The 18,839-nt window shown below is 43.5% G+C and overlaps 1 protein-coding gene across 2 annotated transcripts; it reads right to left on the minus strand.

The window, feature by feature from the left end:
• Positions 1-9,636: 9,636 nt before the first annotated feature.
• On the minus strand, positions 9,637-18,839 carry LOC144391064 (uncharacterized). 2 transcript variants are annotated; one of them, XR_013454927.1, is made up of 3 exons: positions 18,617-18,839; positions 14,769-17,411; positions 9,637-12,105 (listed from the first exon to the last, which is right to left on the minus strand). XR_013454927.1 is itself a non-coding variant. In XM_078097597.1 (2 exons), exon 1 carries the CDS (start codon positions 17,895-17,897, stop codon positions 16,170-16,172), a length of 1,728 nt encoding a protein of 575 aa, XP_077953723.1. In that variant the 5' UTR covers positions 17,898-18,606; the 3' UTR covers positions 9,637-12,105; positions 14,769-16,169. The 2 variants fall into 2 exon arrangements, 1 of the variants encoding a protein (XP_077953723.1); XM_078097597.1 differs by lacking the exon at positions 18,617-18,839 and having other exon boundaries at positions 14,769-18,606.

The following is an 18,839-nucleotide window of genomic DNA, read 5'->3' on the forward strand; positions in this document are numbered from 1 at the left end:
TACGAGTGGATATCTTGCAGTAAATATACAGAAAGGTGCAGAGAAGGCCATTTATCTTTCAAGCATTCTGTTCTGCTCTCCCCTCATTGTCATGCTCCAGCCAGAGAAGGAAACCGGCTAGTGCACACAGGAGGGCTGAAATGTGGTTTCAGTGGCTGGGCCCCTGCAGCATCGCACCCTCAGGTGAAAACCTCTCAGACTGTGTTGGCACATCACCGCTCCAATTATCAACAGTACGAGTGCCCTTTCATTTCCATTACATATTTCCTCCCCTTCTTCCTACTGCACCTTCCCTCTGCTTTGCCTGTGCACTCATCTCCAGGCCCCGGCCCCTTCACCCTCAACACTCTCCATCCAATCTTTGGACTCAAAGATGAGAACAATCTTACCCTTTTTTTCCCCTCCTCACAACTGTGTTATTCTGCACTGAACAGGCACTCTGACCAAGCCGGTACCTACTTTACTCGTCCCTGTCAGGATTTAGGCTGGGAACGTCCCTCTAAATGGAAACTTATTGGATTCGCTCCTCCTGGAAAGGATCTGATGATTCTACTGAAGACACTGAAATCAACAAGAGAATTATACTTTCACACATATGTTGGAACTACTTTTACATTGCAATTCTTGTCCTGTTATATTCACTTGCCTTTTCATTTATCATTTGTTTTTTGCGAACCTCTTTCATTTTTGTGTGCCATTCCACTTTCATAAAGAAAACACACACACTTTGTCATGTAAGCCTTGAAGAAAACATTTCCAGGTGCTAAACAATCACAATTCAGAATTTTAGCATTGAATCACTGCATGCTGTGAGTGATAAAAATTATAAAATCCGTAGAGCTACGGGTCCAGAAGATACGATTCAACAATTTGGGGATCCTACTATACTTCTCTTGCACGCTGGGGAGACTTTGTCTTCCCATTATAATTAGCATCAAGGCTCCTTCTGTCTAGAAGCCAGCCAGCAAGGGCACTCAGGGATGGTTGAGTCAATATGTCTTCTCTGCAATTTTTAATACAGAAGTGCAGAGTGACTGAGGGCTCGGTTCCCAGATTTCCATCCTTTCTCTCAGTGCCGTCTGTTGCGGAGGGAACTGACTAAGCAGCTGTTTCAACTTCTTTTCAAGGACTAATAGAAACTTAATATGCATTAGTTATATTACAATCCATTTTACAGTAGTTACAGATACCTGCAATGGTTCAAATTAAAACCAGAGAAAAAGCTCTGAAATGTGTGGTTGACATTCAATGCAAGCTATATTTAAATAGTGTAAAAATGCAAATTTAAGACTGGAGCGAAATAAATTAAATGATGTTGACCGAACAATAGGAAATGACCTCCCAGAGAAATCTTCAACTGATGCCTGACAAAATGCAAAACATGGGTTCTGCATTTTACTTTCTTTCATACATTAAGTGTACAAGAGGCTTTGACTTTTTCAAAGCCAAAGGTCTGTGAATTGCAGCAGGAAGCATTCAATCATCTCCTGTACCCTTTCTGAACAAATCTGTGAAACCAGGTTGCAAACGCAATGGAACTAAAGTAACCATACACAGTGGATGGAGGGCAATTGATGAATCTCATTGTACGTCAGTGTAGGGAATACTCCCCCGTAGGGCAGCTAAGGTCATGTCAAAATAGAGACAGCCCAAAACGTGGTTCATAAATAGTGAGAAAACACAGTGCTTTTTTTTAATCATTTTGAATGTTATTATCTTTCTGATTGGAATTAGTCAGGAAATATTTCAAATATACTACAAGAAGTCCCAAAAATGAAATAGCATTTTGTATTACATAAGCCCTGTAACGCCCCTCTGCAGGTGTCACTTTAGACAGAAAATAGGTGAGGTTTGATCAGGTTTGATGAGGAGATAATTCACTCGTCTGACTGCTGCACAGACAAGAAATATCCACCCCGATTTACACTTACAAAGAGGTTTAATCACAACATAATATGACGACCAACACAGACGATTCCACACATCCACAAGTGTCCAAGCAGGCAATATGATCATGAGATGACAGGAATTAATTAAATTGAAGGAAAAAAAACATACAAAAGAAGGAGTACTGTCCTGTACTGTCCTCAAATGTCCTAACATCCCTCTGTGCACAACCAATGTCCAGCAAAATGGACTCCAGGTGAAGTGTGATGTCCGTTTGAGATGAAAGTTCTCTCGTTGAAGGTAGACGGATGAGACGGATGAAGAAAAAAAGTAGCCTATGCAGATGTGCAGGATAATAAGTTAGTTAATTACTAATCCCATTTAATCAACTGGGCCTGCAACCCGCATGGCTTTAAACATCACACACAATATAACAAATAATTACACAAACACACGCATCTGAAGGTGTTCAATTTCAATCATTACACATACCTGAATGTTTTTTTATACCTCCTGACTGGCTTTAGTAGAATACACAACTTATTGCAAAATATCAGTGAGCATTCCTGCTAACGAAGCTAGCCTTGAACTTTAATTAACTTAGCAGGATAACAAAGGGTCAAAGTTCTTAGCATCTCTCACAAAACTTCAAAATGTAATTCACAGTTGTTAACTTTTATTCATCCTAATCTTTTTTTCTGCTCACAAAGCTATTAAGAGATGGACGATCACTTCGATCGATCTCTGCGCATGGAGTATCAAAGGAATCACTTTTTTTACACAAGGGAAATGTGACAACTTGTTCACTTCACATATGGAACAGTAACGTATTTCCAAACCCTTTTTTCACTCTGAAGCAGAAGTTACAGTTAAAATCTAAGAAGTGACTGAAGCAGGAGTTTAAAAGTATATTCGAATCGGGATTGAAACTGAAACTCTCGCTTTTTGCCTCCATCGGAAAACAGAAAGATGTGTTGCTATTAATGTGGCCAGGAGCTGTATTTTTTGTCTATTCTGCCTGCACTGAAATGCCCTCTGGGTTCTGTGCTGGGACTCCACGTGAAGCGACGGCGGAGGCTAATTGCCTATTCCATCTTCTCTGTTGTTTGTCCATCCATTCATTGTAATGCATCCGAGAGTATAATGAAAACAAATAACACAAACCGGCGACTTCAGTGGAGCTGCGCAACTAAAAAGGTTGACTATAAAGGATGGATTGGTTATTTAAAAGGTAACACAAGTATAGCCGCTCTCTCTTCCCCTCTGAAAATCACAGAATACAAGATTAAAGGAGCATCGTTCCGCAGCCTTAAATGTTTGGCAATGAATGCATCTCTGCGAAGAGAAAATGAGGGAGCAGCTGGGAGAGAAGACGGGAGGGTGTGCGAGGGTTAGTTGAAGAGGAGGAACAATGGAGTGAGAAGTGAGAGAGATATTGGGGGGAGTTTGGTGAGACATTTAGGAGGAGACGACAGTGTAATGATGGGTGAAGAGGCAAGTGATGGATGAGACAGTGAGAGGAAGAGAGGAGGACAGGGGAGAGCAATTGTGCTGTTCTTGACACTTCCACAGAAAACACCTTGGCAAGCTGTCAATCCCACTGGCTCGCTTGATTGATTTGCTCTTTTCAATCAGCATTTCACTTTGTGTCCCTCTCTTCCTGCCAAATGTACCCTGATCTGCTTTTTTTTTTTGTTACGTCCCTTAGGCCGCGCGTCACGGCCAAATGGCAACCGTTTTGTCGCTTGCCCTCAAAGCGCAAACATAAATAAGCTTAGAAATGGGAAATATGGTCTTGTTAATGTTCCTTCTGCGCAACTAATGCGGCACTGCCGGGAAATGATAATGGAAATCACACTATGAACAGTAGCTGCTAATATTATCAATGTTTGGTTTTATTGTTGTTTTTTCACTGTGAATCTAGGTACCTGTTTCACCTTGGTCCATACCGCTGTACATCTTTACATTAATCTTTGCGTTTGCTTTAAACTCTGTTTAGTCGTGTTAGGGATTTAAGCAAGACGTGCACCCCTAGTGGTGAAAGTTATAATACGTGTAATAATGTTTAGTGTTAGAATTGTAGTTTGTGATGTTAGATATTAGTTATTACATTAACATTTTAGATGAAGTGAATGCAATTTGAAATCAAACACAATTTATAGTCATGTTAATCATATAAACACTGTACACATTAACATTCTGTCACAATGTGATGTTAAAATCTGGGGACGGATGCTAATTGCCGTCCTTTATGGATTTCTCCTAATTTTCTCCCCAAAGAGTTTTTTTGGGGAGTTTTTTCTCCTGTCAGGTAGTAAATGAAGAACTTAATGTAAGGCAGCCGACTGAGGCAAATGTCTTGAGAATTGGACCACATAAACTGTATTAGATCTTAGACTTGCTCAGAGAATTCTTTTTTTTACTGTTCGTTTTGTATTTCACTTTGTAATTGTATTCCTTTTAACGTTGTTTAGTTATTAAATACTTTTTGATTTTTGAATTTAAGCAAGCTGACTCTTTTGTATCTTCGTTTCCGGCCGGGATGAGAACAAAGGAGTGAGGCCTCCCTCGAGGGCTTTCCGAACCTTAACAGTCGGCACCAGAACCTGAGGGACATATTGGACTCTTTAGCCGCTTGACGTTCACCAGCTAATTGCTAACCGGTAGCCTTTTTGTGTTGGTAGTGAACATTGGCTGTATCACAGGTTGTTCTCTCAAAACAGCTGCACCCTTCTATTATTACTACTACTACTTTATTATGCTACTTCTTCATGTAGCTTTCACGGTATGAGCCACCAAATATGCTATTGATCAAAACCACAGCATGCTTTGAAATGACAAGATGACGATTACTTCAAGCACAAGCAGCTTTAACGTACAACGAGTCTACGTGCTTTGCCTCTGAAAGTGAATACATAGGAGAGCTACGGTTTTAATCAGGCAGATTAATCTTTTCCTGGCCATCTAGAGCTTAACAGGCAGCAGATAAAAGTTGGGGCAAAGCCACTTGGAAGAAAATCATGCGGTTGACACACCTGTTTTCACTTTTAAGTGTAGCAAATCTCAGAACTGTCAGTCTAAGTCTACGGCTTTCATTCTTTACACACAAGTTATTCTAATCTTGTTCCACAGTATTTTACCTTTAAATGCTTTATCATACTCATTGGAGATCATGCAGGTCACGTGGTTTATTCCTGCAGTGGGACTGTATCCACTTTCGGCGCTTGCGCTGACTCAGACGCTGGGATAAAAAAGTGAGTTGGACGGCGGAGGTGCGTCCAAGAGACAGAGCCTATTGATTTCCGTGCAGATGGATGAATAGATCAAATGCTTTTACTTTTTTCTCCTGATTTCCCCACACATCCATGTAGGCCAAGGCCAGTGAAATAACACCAATTGTTTAGTTTTTTCACGAAATAGTACAAGTGGGAGCAAGTTTAGTATTAATCAGAGAGACAAATGGGACGGTGCATGCGGGGGGCGTCTCTGGAAGGAAAAACTCTGAAGTTATGAAGAGCAAGTTGAAGTAAAAGCCGGAGTACACATGAAATATATTGCACAGCACATGACAGTCACAGGTTGCAATGTAAAGGAAAACCTCCCACATTAAAAGCTGCTTGCATTGGGGGGGTTTTGTTTCTTTTGTTGGTTGAGTGGTGAATAGGGAGAATACATGTATGCATTGATTTGGAAAAAAAGGAAAAATAAGTAAGTGAATGTGCGAGCACAGAAGGCAGGAGATTACTTGAGATCCACCAGCCCGAAACGACATAATAAGACGATAATATCCGACAGCCTTGCCTGTTGCTTTAGATATGACATCCATCATTCCCCATGCATCTTCACAGTTCAGAAATGTGTCAATCACTCCGTCCTTCTCACATCTCACCAGTTCCGTACAAAAAGTGAAATCAATTATGCTACCAGCCCTTTTCTATCTCCAGCTCTTGACCTTGTTGCTTTTTTACCATTAACCATGAATATGAAATTCATGATGTAGATTACATTCCTGATTACAGAACTGCAGTCTTCCTTTTGCAATGCGAATAGTAGGTAGATGTAATCAGGGGCCGGAGGCAAAAGTGTCCTTATTTAGTTTGAGTGAAGATAGCAACTGGGAAATGAAAAACCCAATCTCATTTCCTGTCTGCTACATCGGCTATGAGGTTTCAAAACACAAAACGTTACTCTGGTGATACATATCGCTCAGCCCTTAGACACCAACCGTAAACCAAACACAAAATTGCTTTTTTCCCCCGACTTTCTCTGTGGTCCGCCGTGAATGCCGGTGCTAAAAAGAGCTTGTGAGGGGCCAATTATGCAAGGAACAATGCATTTCACAATTTCCTTTTGTCCTTAGAACCCCGGCCAGACCTAGAGGTCTCATTCACCAGGGTCATAGTGATAGTGATGACTCCAGGCCTAATTAGATAGCGGAAATGCGGTATTATTTATTGCATTTTATATTCTGTCTGCAACGGATACAGGCTTCATAAATAATGTAAATTCCAGATATACAGAAGGTTGTTAAAAATGAAGGGAGTGGTTAACCTCCAAAAACACCATACGCTTGCTTGCATTGCACTGTGCCTGTTTGGACCTCAGAACCATGTTAAAGACCCCCGTCTCCTTGTTTTGCTGCGACAAAAACAAGGGTTGATGTCCTGAGTCCGCAGAGAGCCGCCGGGGAGAGATGGCAGACAAGCAAGACCCCCAATAGTGAGGGAAAACAAAACGAATAAAGTTCAGCAGCAATTAAGACACGAGGCGTTCGGTTCTTCTTCCGGATTGTTTTTTATTCTTAACTCCAAAAGCGGCATTCACATGAACACCACTGTGTGTTGCAAAAGCCTAAATAACAGTTTCCTGCTGCCTCTGAAATGTGCAACTTGCCAGTGTGTTTATCTTATCATTTTCAACAAACATGCATTCAGAGTCTGTGTTCTCACAGTTCTACTTTAAGCAACAAAAATACACTTAATCACTTCTAGACAAGTAATTTTGGGCAACTGTAAATACAGTGCCGTTTAGAGTAATTCTACTGTACTAATAACGAGCTGTAAACTGTCAACTGTCTCAAACTAATGGACGAATTGGGTATTTTTGTAAAAAGGTTTTGGCATTGCTAGAGACATCGATGGGGACATCAATGCTTTACATCGGTTGGTTCCACACTTTGGACCTGCATGAAATCTTTTCCTTAGTGATCACGAGATTTTTCCACCACTCCCCCCCTTTACAGTGATCCCTCGCCACTTCGCGGTTCACTTATCGCGGATTCGCTATTTCGCGGATTTTCATATTGCATTTTTTTTTTTTTGGTGCATTGTGCTCTGCATTCTGATTCGCTAAAAACTCACTCCCGAGCCGTTCATTACAGTTCTCCAACGTAATCGATGGTGGCATGTCGGTGTACAAGGATCTTTTTGCAAAGAAGAAAAAAGAGCGACAACAGCTGCCTATCACTATGTTCTTCTCCCGAACAAACACACCTGCACCGCGGGCTTCAGAAGAAGAGAACACTGCAGAGCGCAGTCAGGATGCAGCGGCCCAGTCTGAAGAGCAGTGAAACGGCCTACACGCGAGTCACTGTATTTGTATACATGTAATAGTTGCTAATTGTAAAAAAAAAAAAAGTTTTCTATTTCGCGGATTTCACTTATCGCGGGTCATTTTCGGAACGTAACCCCCGCGATAAACGAGGGATTACTGTATTCCCAACTTCTGAAGTTTATAAGCCAATCAACTGTCTTTTGTTATGTTGTGATGTCGTTAATGTTATGACTCCAACACGCTAAACTAAGATAGCATAACATAGTAGTCATTGTATCTGCAAACGACTTGTATTTAGGTCTAGCACAGGGCTGCCCTCACTTTTTTGACCAAGTCATGACGATCTTCCATCAAGCTTAGTGTTTCTTAAATGCAAGGTCAAGAAAAAAAGTCAGATGTCGTTGCAATTTCTTCTGACCCGTGTTAATGATGAAACCATATGTTTTGTTTGCAAAGGTCAGATTCATTAAAAATAGTACAGGCTGCAATGAAGAAGAAAAAAGCCTTCCGTATAATCTGCCTGACAAGCATACATTTTTCTACCACCTGGAAAGCGGAGAATAAAATCACTACCGACTTAGACTTGAAGTAGCCTCCCTCTGTCTGCTTCTCTACTCTCCCTGTCCTTGCTCGGATTCAAGCAGGTAAAGCAGAGATGAGGAGAAGAACAACCCAATTGGGTTTTCTGCAGAATACATAGAAGTTTACAGCAGCACACTGTTTGTCCCCGTAAATCCCAGTGATCCGCCACAAAATCTAGTTTTCGCACCGGACATTTTACAAGTAGTTTTCTGACTCCCGTTTCTGCTTCAGACCTGGGAGTGTGTATGCTCACCTGCGTATAATAACTGAATATGTGTGTCCCAATGTGTGTGCATGTGTTGCCCGTAATTCATCAGTGCAGTGGGATCATTGGATGAGGCTCAGTTTCCTCCGATGTGGAAATAGTGACACCAACAGGAGGAGAAGTGTACCTTGCTGCCAGAGGGAAACAAATCCCCAATACCTTCACTGATTATACCCCGGGTGCAAGCAGTTCATCAAGACATATTAGGCAAGGGTAAAATAAAACAAACTATTAATGGCACCAATTTTTTATCCCAGTCTTAAACAGGCCAGGAGAAAACTTGCTCAGCAAGAGCAAGAGTATTGCAAATGGTGCGCTTCGACTGTACGCTGTGCAGTACTCTTTGCACCTTGCAGCAGTCCATCTCTCTCTGCAATGACTAATTCTGTTTAGTAATTGTTGATTTCTCTCTCTTGAAGGAGAAATTCCCAAAGGAGGAATCTTGTGATCTCTGTCATAGTTGCCTATCAGACACGTGATCTTCGGAACTATTAAAATGATGATCATTTAACATTGAAATTTATTTTCTATAAAAGTTTGCAGATCAGTTCTGAACTCTTCTTAACCTGGTGGAAAGTGGAAAAAAGTTCACATTTATAAAATGTTTTTTCTTTTATGCTACTTACTTAGTATATTTCAGAAGGAAATAATTACGTTTTAACTGCTTCAAACTACTTCATTTGCTGCATATTGAGATTTTAAAACACAATAATAACCTTATCAAATGTGACAAATTGCTTGACATTAGAACACTAGATTATTTATTTAAGATCTATTTAAAAGTGCCCCCCCCCCGCTACCCTGTATGAAGGAAAAACGGCTTTGAAGATGACTAAAAAAGCTTCTTTGTTAAAATGTCTGAGCTTCACCATTTTGCTGCAGGTCCACTCCTTCTTTTGGTTTCACCATCCCCGCGGTCCTTAACGCACTACTAACAGGTTATCGCCACAACATCTGTTTTGGCCAAGCCAAAATCTGCACAACTGCAGCAAATTGAAGTTATATTTTAGACAATATCTCAACACCTGTGTTATTTTGCCCAGGTAAAATGAAATGGATTCTTTTTCACTGGTATTGCTGTTTCTGCTTAAGAGATCGAGTTGACTGCCTCTGTCAACAACAAAACGTGTATCATGTGTAGCTGTTGCTTGTTTGTTTGAGCCGTTAACGAAGGACAGGGGATGGGATTAGCTGCATAGCAGCAGATTGTTATGAAGATCTATGTTTAATCTGTGGGGAATATTAGATAAAAGGAAATCATCTGTCACACTGGTTTCCATCTGACCATTGTGGTGGAAGATTTTGCACAGACAATCGTTAAGTAAGAATCAAAGGCTCTGAGTCAAGTATGTCTTTTCTCCGTTTATTTCCTTGCAAGGGAAAAAGGGTCACAACAGCTACGTGGTCAGTAGACTGTCAAGAACCTCCTTTTCTTCCCAACACATCGAGGCAGTTCTTATACCTAAGTTTAGATATCGGTGGCGTCAACAGAGACCGTTGACCATCTTGTTGAGTCTCTACAGCCAGGGTACTGGGAACATCTTATCCATGTAAGACACGTCAGCTCTTTGACCGTATCCTTGCTCTCCCAACATGCTTAAACAAAGGTGGTCATAGACATAACAAACACTTTGTTCAGTCTCTACAGCTATGCCGCTGGAAACATCTAATCCAAGTGGGAGACATCAGTTCGTATGTCAGGGCCTTTGTGACCTAAGCACTTGCAACTAATAAACTGGTTATACGAATGAAGCATTTAAAAGGGTCACATATCATTTTCCCATTACATTCCACTCTTTTGATTACATAATAATCACAAACTATGCAATCAATTTAGAATGACTACTCTAAAAATTCACTAGCTGATATCTACCACATCAAATATCACAAAACATGAACATCTGGACATCGCTCACAAAACTTTTCCTGCCACAGAACAAAAACTCCCTAAAAAAACCCTCCGAAATGGGAAAATAGGAAGAAATCTGTTAGGAGAAGATAAAGACTGGAAACCTTCTCACAGGATTTGAGCGTTACACCCCAGATGTCATGTGTACAGTATTGAAATAAAAAAGAAATGAGAACATGTTTAAATCACAATACCAGAACTTGATCCCCTTTCACACAATACAGATATAGAATATTGTGGAAAGGTCATTATATCAATCATTTTTACGTTACATACTAATAAATGCAAGAGTAAAAGCTGTTTTTGTGAGAATGTTATTTCTCATTGTTTTAGCAAGCTACTGTGAAACCAAAAACATTTAGAACACCAGGAATGCACACAGACAGTGTGTCACTATGTCACTATGCGTATGTGTCGAGGTCGTAAGTGTTCAGCTCGTCAAGGGAGTCCGAGTCACTGTTGGGGTTATTGTCAGAGTCGCGTCTAGGGAACAAGTTTGGTGGTGAGTCATCAGGTGACCCCAGGCTGTACATAGCCATTTGTTTCGCCAGGAGTTGGGCAATCGTATGACGGATCAATGGGATACCGCAAATTACGAATGCGAAGAGAACACAGAGGATAGTAGCTGCTTGTATTAGTGTTCCTTTCCATGAATACCACACCCGTGTGAGCCAATCTGGGGAGGGAGATTTGTCTCTTGTCATAGATTCCTGAAGTTTTGTCATGTTTCGTATCGCCTGATGGATTATGCCTTCGTCTTTGTCATTCTCAGGGATAAACGTACAGCAATATTCTCCTACGATAGCACAAACACCTCCTTGGGCAGCGGTCAATTGGTCTAGTACCATGCGGTTCTGCATAATCATTCTTTGTCGCTATCATTGGATATATACAGGACTATGGGGGGCACATACCACCCACTAACTGAGAGCCCGCAGAAACATCCTTCAGACTTCCCCAGGGGGGCTACGGCTAGCCGTGGTTGATTAGTGCTGATGGGTAGCGGAGAACATACGTAACAGTCGGAAGCATTTTCTTTTGTCGCTACGTGTTGAGCATAGCGCCACCACATATTTGCAGAATATTTGTTCAATGGGTTCATCCCATTTTCGAACCGGTTGTCTAGGCGGGTCAGTGCTCGCTTGGTGCGGTTGCGAATGGTCGAGTTAGAGTGAGTTGAGTTGTTGCGTCGGTCAAGTAAGTCGTCTAAATGTTTCTGGTGGAGGACAAAATATGGAATCAACACAAATAAAGTGACACCTGCAAATAAACACATGGTTACACGAGTCCCCCCCAGTCGTCTGAGGGGGTTCCATGAACGCTGTCGTTCCATGATAAGAGAGACCCACTCTTTAGATAGCTGACTACGGAATCACAAAAAGATGCTGAGATATAATGAAACTGAAGCAAGCAATAATATGAATAAAACTGTCGTGGCACAAACGACTACTGTGTCTATGTGGAGGGGTCCTGGCCGTGTTCTTCTTGTGTTGGTCCGCAGGTACACGTTGGGATGTGGAGTCTGCCAACCCTCTTTCTTGTGAGGCATCCGCGTTGTAGACAGTCAACACAGATCACAATGCACTGTGTGTCTGTCGGTCAACTGCCCGTCCGTGGTCACTGGATCGGTGGTGTCGGTTGATTGACACCTTTTGTGGAGGTAGGGTCGCCTGAGCCCACTGCTGGTACTGGATCTGGAACCTTCTTGCAATGGGATGCGTGGACCCAAGTTGCTCTTTCAGCTACCTTGACCGCTGTTTGGGTGACCAGGAGAATCTGGAATGGACCCTGCCACCGTTTAGCTTTCCAACTTTTCCTCCTGAAGTCCTTCACCACCACGAAGTCACCTGGTTGCAGTCGGTGTAGTGGACCCGTTGCTTCTCTTGGAAGTGCAGCTACAACCTGTTTTCTTACATCAGACAAAGTGGAAGACAGTCGAATGCAATAGGTTAACATGTCATTCTCGCACGTTGTGGTGGAAGGGAGTGGTGTTCCTGGAGCTTCCACACCTATATGGGGAGGAACTGCGAAAAGGATTTCAAATGGGCTTAGGTTGCTGCGTGTTCGTTTCCTCATCCGCATGTACATCAGAACCAAGGGCAGTGCTTTTGTCCACGGTAGACCTGTGTCTGTGCAACATTTGGCCAGTTTTGTTTTCAATGTTCCATTTTCTCTCTCTACCGCTCCTCCACTAGCTGGATGGTATGCGCAGTGTGTTTTTAAGTCAATACCCAGGTATGCACTTAAGTCTGTGATTGCTTGGTTGACAAAATGTGAACCATTGTCGCTAGAAATTTTGCTTGGGATTCCCCAGCGGGGAATGATCTCTGAAATCAAGGCTTTAGCCACTGTGGAGGCTGTCTGCTTACTGGAGGGAAACACCTCAACCCATTTGGACCACATGTCTACCATTACAAGACAGTGTTTCTTACCTTCCGATGGGGAGAGTTCCACAAAATCCATCATTACATGTTCAAATGGTCTTGCAGGCGGTGGATGTGCTGCATGATGTGACACCTGTACTGAACGACCTACATTGTGAGTTGCACATGTTATGCACGCTTGGCAGAACCTTTGTGCGTAAGCTGCAAAACCTTTTGTGAACCATGTTGCATCAATGATACTTAACATTCCCCCTTTTGACACATGGTCTAACCCATGAGTCAATTTCGCATAGTGAGGGAAGAAATGTTTAGGTAAGCATGGATTACCATTTGGACCATACCAGATGCCGTCTATGAATTTGGAGCCTGAGGAGGACCAAAAACGTCTCTCATCTGAAGTAGAGAGGGACTGCACGGCTGCAAGAGAGGAGGGAAGAGAACACATGGCAGGAACTGGGCGTGATGGTTTGGGAAGAGGACGTCTAGCAGCCGCTTTTGCAGCTAAGTCTGCTCGCTCATTCCCCTTTGCGATGTCGCCTGTGCCGGATGTGTGCGCTGCACATTTACAAACGGCAATAGCTGTGGGCAACAAAATGGCATCCAATAGTTCTGCTATCAGAGTGTGGTGTAACACTGGTTTGCCATCCGATTTGAGAAAATTTCTGTGTCTCCAGAAATCATGAACCACGCCAAAAGCGTATCTGGAATCAGTGTGAATGGTTGTCGTTTTATCCTTAGCTAGTTTACAAACTTCTGTTAGTGCGATTAATTCTGCTGCTTGGGCTGAGAGGTGACACGGAAGAGGGCCGGAACACAGAACAGCTGAGTCTGAAACAACAGAGAAACCCACAAGATTAGAACCAGTCAGGGGATCCCGTGTAGCAGATCCGTCAACATACATTACCATGTCACTGTTGAGCAGAGGTGTGTCTGCGAGGTCTGGTCGAGGTGTGCACTGAGCTTCCAGCTCAGCCAAACAATTATGCTCCTCTCCATCCTCCGGAGTGGGGAGAAGAGATGCAGGATTGAGGACATTGCAGCGTTTTACTGTAACATTCGGCATGTCTAGGAGACATGTGTGATATCGAAGGTAACGCGCTGCAGATAAATGAGACGACTTCTGTTCGAGAAGAATCAGTGAAACCGAATGTGGAACCAATAATGTTAGCGTAGCATAGCCTACAATGTCACGAGAGGCTGTAAGAGCCTTTTCAGCAGCTGCCACAGCTCGAAGGCACTGTGGTAAGCCTGCTGCTACCGGATCGAGTTTTGCAGAGAAATAAGCTACTGGTTGTTGTTTATCGCCATGGGATTGTAGGAGCACTGATGTCACACATCCAGAACGTTCATCAACGGTTTGTGTGAACGGTTTGTGAGGATCAGGAAGACCCAAAGTCGGAAGAACTTGTAACGCGCATTTCATGTCCGTGAAAGCTTGAGAGGCTGCAGGGAGCCACTGAATTTTATCATGCGCGCTGAGATTTTTTCCATGTATCAATGCGGACAGAGGTTGCTCGAGTTGGGAGTAATTTGGAATAAATGACCTACAGTAGGAACACATTCCCAAAAATGACATCATCTGTTTCTTGGTTTGTGGTTTTGGAAGTGTTACAATTGAGGCGATGCGTTTTGGTGATAGTGTCTTCCCTTCACCGGAAATGTTATGGCCTAGGAAATGAACGTTCTGTGAAACAAACTGTAGTTTGGATAGGCTGGCCTTGTGTCCTTCCGCTGCTAAGTGTTGAAGCAATTTGAGTGTGTCCTGTTCACACTGCTTTTGTGTTGGAGCTGCAATTAAACAGTCATCAACATACTGCAAAAGAGCTGTTCCTGGAGACAAAGTGAGGCTCTCCAAACTTTCCCTGAGTGCCTCGTTGTAGATCGTAGGTGATTCTGTGTAGCCCTGACACAAGCGTGTGAAAGTGTAAGGCTTGCCATTGAAATTAAACGCAAACCAAAACTGACTGTCAATGTCCACAGGGACACTGAAAAAAGCATTTGAGAGGTCAATCACGGAAAACCATCGAGCATCAGGTGGAACCTGTGCCATAATGGTGTAAGGGTTGGGAACATTTGGGGCTCGTGCGTGGACGGCTGCATTAACTGCTTTTAGGTCCTGCACGAAGCGCCACTCAGTTGGTTTGCCTGCATCTCTGATCTTTTTAACTGGAAAAATAGTTGTTCTTACCGGCGAGTCAGGACATGGAACAATGACTCCGGCCTTTAAGAGGGAGTTGAACACCGGTGTTATACCGTCAATGGCCTCTTGGCGCAGTGGGTATTGATGTTTGTGGGGACGGAAGTCTGATCGAGGAGTGATGACCACAGGTTGACATTTTTTGATGAGTCCCACGTCATATTTATGCGCTGCCCACAAGGTGTCTGGAACAGAACTGAGGGCAGGAGAAATAGAGGAGACATTAGTCAAAAATGTATCAGTGTGTGTGTCAGAAAATATGTTATTTTCATCCATGACATAAACAGATCTGAGAGCAGGTGTGCAAAATGCGAATGGCTGTTTAAAGAAGCCTGTCGACGGAGAGCGCATCACAAGTGGATCTGGTGTAGCCTCCCAATCTGTCAATGCCTCGCACGCCGCGACAAAAGGTCCCAAATCTCTCCATTGGTCTGTTGCTGCTTTAGACAAGGAGATGTGTGGGAAAGAAGAGTCCACATCAAAGAGGTGCTGCTGAGAGGGGGTGAGAGAAACGGAAACAGCACATTTAAGTGTGGACCAAAACAATGTCATACATGCAATTTGATCATTCAGATCCTGTAGAAATAATGCATCATATTGCTTATCTGGCCCATGTGACACATGAGCTGTGCAGTGGAGATATGAAGCATCCATGCACTCTGCCTCAGGCTGGACGCGTGATGCTGCCAGGTGGGACAGTTCTGATTGTGAGTCAACCGGAAGCCACCACTGGTACACAAACATTGGATCACTTATAACTGTCTTTGCCATCTGGTCAATGGCTCTGCTTCTCACCACTTGCAACCCTGTAGGAGTGGAGATGAGGCTAATGCCGAAGGAACACATGAGGTCTCTGCCCATTAGATTAATGGGACAGCAAGAGGACAGCAAAAAGGAATGTTTTACTGTGATGTCTGGTTCAGGGTCAGTTGAGTCAGTGTGTGTACTGGTCATAGGTGCCGTAAATCTCTCTACAATAGTCATCCCTGAAGCTCCTTGTGAGAAAACCTGTTTTCCACTAAGTTTCTGACCTGGAAAATACTTTTGTTGTATTACAGAATGTGTAGCCCCCGAATCAACCAAAAACGATAAAAGTTTCCCTTGAATTTTCACCATAGTGGTGGGCATATTTTCAAATGATTTTCCTGAAAACTTTGCGTATGTGTGTTTAAGTGAAAGCTTTTGTTGTGTTCTCAATTGCTCTGTGATGTCCACGAGAGCTTGTTGTTGCTCTGGTGTGTGAGTGTGAGTGTGCGTGCAGGGAGTTAGTGCAGAAAGCGTTTCTTCATTGCAGGCTGCGGTGTGTGTGTGTTTTACTTCCCTTATCATGTGAGGCCTCAGCATGGTTTCCGTCTCCCCCTCACATGCAGCCTCCTCCCCCTCCGCCTCACGTCAATCGGAATGTGCGTTGCCACCCCTTCCTCGTCTGGCCAGTCCACGCCCCCATCCTCTACGAGGTGCATTTTGTGGACATTCTCTGTGCCAATGTCCTTGTTCGCCACAGCGGAAACACGTATCATAGTCATTGGGTGGAGACAGCTGTGATCCCTCCTGGTTCCAGGAGGAGCGTCCCCTCGTCATATCCCGACCACGCCCCCTGAATCCGCCCCGTTGGTTGGGATCCCGTGGGCGGTCGTTTCTGGCAAGTTGAGTGACAGCTTGGAGCATAGTCAGTTGGGCGAGTTCAATCTGACGTGACCGCCTTTTCCCCTCGTGGTCAGTTCTCTCCATGTCCATGGATTGCGCATGCGCAGCATGTTTCTTTACATCCGCGAGTCGCGAGTCTTCCATTCCAGCAACAGAACGCTGCACAGTCATTTTTATGTCGGGCAATAGTCCATTCATGAAAGCATTCTTCAGGTGTGATTCCCACGTCCCCAGAGCGTCTCCTAACGCGGCGGGTTGTGGAATGCCACTGTTAAGATTAAACACTGTGAGAAGTCTTTGGTAGTAATCATGGACGGACTCACCCGCTGCCTGCTTGGTATTATTGATGGGAGTCATATCCACTTTGTCAGGGAACAATGTCTTTATGCCGTCGTTCAAAGCCGTGAGTGTGTCTCTGTACGGCTTATTTTGATTTGAACTCCATTCAACATCGGCCGCACTGGTGTCTCCTGCAACCAGCTGGTTGAGCTTCTGGTAGTGAGTCGGACCCACGTGACTCATTAGAACACGTCGAATTTCAGCAAAGTTGGGCAGGAATTGCTTACAGAAGTCCATGAATGCTTCAGCAAACAGTCTTCCCGAGTGCTGTATCGGCGGGAGATGAGCCATTGCAGCTCTAATGTCCGTATCAGTCCAAGACCGGAAAACAAGTATGGGACCTGAGTGTCCTGGTACTTGAATCATTGGGGTTTGGAGCACAGATTTTGCATCCGGGGGAACTCCCTCTGGGTCGAAAGAGGGGGAAAAAACATCTGATGTAGATGGTTGCTCTGCAATCAGTTTGTTGATGGCAGAAGTGTCCCCTCCGGTTGCTCCTGGAGAGCGAGAGCGAGTGAGGAGAGCAGCCTGTCTCTTTTCCTCCTCTTCTCCGAGGAGTCGTTCCTGTGCTGCTTTCACTGCCGCTTCCTTTTCCTCCCTCTGCCGGGTGTAGTGAACTTTGATATGTGCTCCTGCAGACGGAGGTTGCTGGTTCGCAGGTGAAGCAGGGTACGGCGGTGGGCATGTGTTGAGGAGAGGGCCCCCAGCCCCTGTGAGACTCGGATACAAGGGAGAAGAAGCACATCGGTCATTTTGTTCAATAACATTTGGATCTGGTTTTTCAACCAATGTGGTTTTTGCGCATGTCAATTCTTTAGCCATTTGTTTCCTTTCTCTACATTCACATTCATCCTCCCACCATTTTAACCATTTACTTTGTTTCTCAATGTTCTCCAAGTCTTTGCCTTTTATCACCCTCTGAGATTTTATATCCTTCTCTTTTGCCTCTAAGCCTGTTCGTAACATGTTCAGTTTTATTCTACTGAAAGAACCATTTGCAGGGAACCCAAAATCTTTTGACCACTCGGGCAAAAACTCTAGAGATTGATCTCCATATTTCCTTCTCATCAGATCCACAATGGGTCCCTCCGGAGAACCCATTTCCTTTTTACCTTTACCCTGTACACCACCCATCTTTCAGGCGTGGTGAAGTATACTTTTTATTACTTAAAATATAGTCGTCACTATAAGTCTTGATTTTCTTTTACGTAGGAAAAATACAAGTTAAAACCCAACCAGAACTATTGGTTAATAAATATAGGTCAAGGGCGCAAATATCTGTTTTCAGACTTCTGTCCGAAAACCCCGATATTGTTCCTGTCTTCCTGTTAGGTCAAGGGCTGAGATTTTGCGACTTCAGTGAACTCTCAAAATCCCTCCTATCTTCCCCTTCGGTCAAGGGTCACAATTGTCAATTGCCCCTGTCTTCCCCTTTGGTCAAGGGTCACAATTATGCGTTTTCAGAGTGTTAGTCTGAATACAATCGTAATACGCAAATTGCTCCCTGTCTTCCCCCTTTTTGGTCAAGGGTCACAATTATGCGATTTTCAGATAGTTAGTCTGAATACAATCGTAAATGCGCACATTGCTCCCTGTCTTCCTCAGTAAAAAGTTGGATGCTGATGAACCGGAAATACTGTACAATTACTCTTATAATTTTATACACATTTTTCAAATAACCGGATAAAAAGACAAGTTATCATCATTAGAAGCCCAATCAAATAACCGAAATTTGGATTTTCTAAGAAGAGAGAAAAAAAATCCTAAAGTACTAAATACCCGTCTTTGTAATCTGTTATCACCCGTTATAATTCAGGAAGCCCCGTTTGAAAATCAGAATATCAACTTCTCACCCGATTCGTGTGAAAATCTTCCTCATCGGATCGTGTTGAAGCCAATCAGGTCTCTTTTGGTCGCCGGTCCCCTCTCTCTGAGTGTGATGAGGTATAGGGCAGAATCACGTTTTGGTGGATCCTGAAGGGGCCCCTTCCCGGACGTCCTCGGAGTCCCGACGGAGCTTCAAACGATCCCACTTCTGACACCAAATTGTGGTGGAAGATTTTGCACAGACAATCG

This window comes from Gasterosteus aculeatus, chromosome Y, assembly GCF_964276395.1.
Source record: "Gasterosteus aculeatus chromosome Y, fGasAcu3.hap1.1, whole genome shotgun sequence".
In the NCBI taxonomy this organism is placed as follows: Eukaryota; Metazoa; Chordata; class Actinopteri; order Perciformes; family Gasterosteidae; genus Gasterosteus; species Gasterosteus aculeatus.

Coding starts and splice junctions, on each gene's coding strand:
- LOC144391064 (XM_078097597.1), bottom strand. CDS start 17,897: ATGGGTGGTGTACAGGGTAAAGGTAAAAAGGAAATGGGTTCTCCGGAG.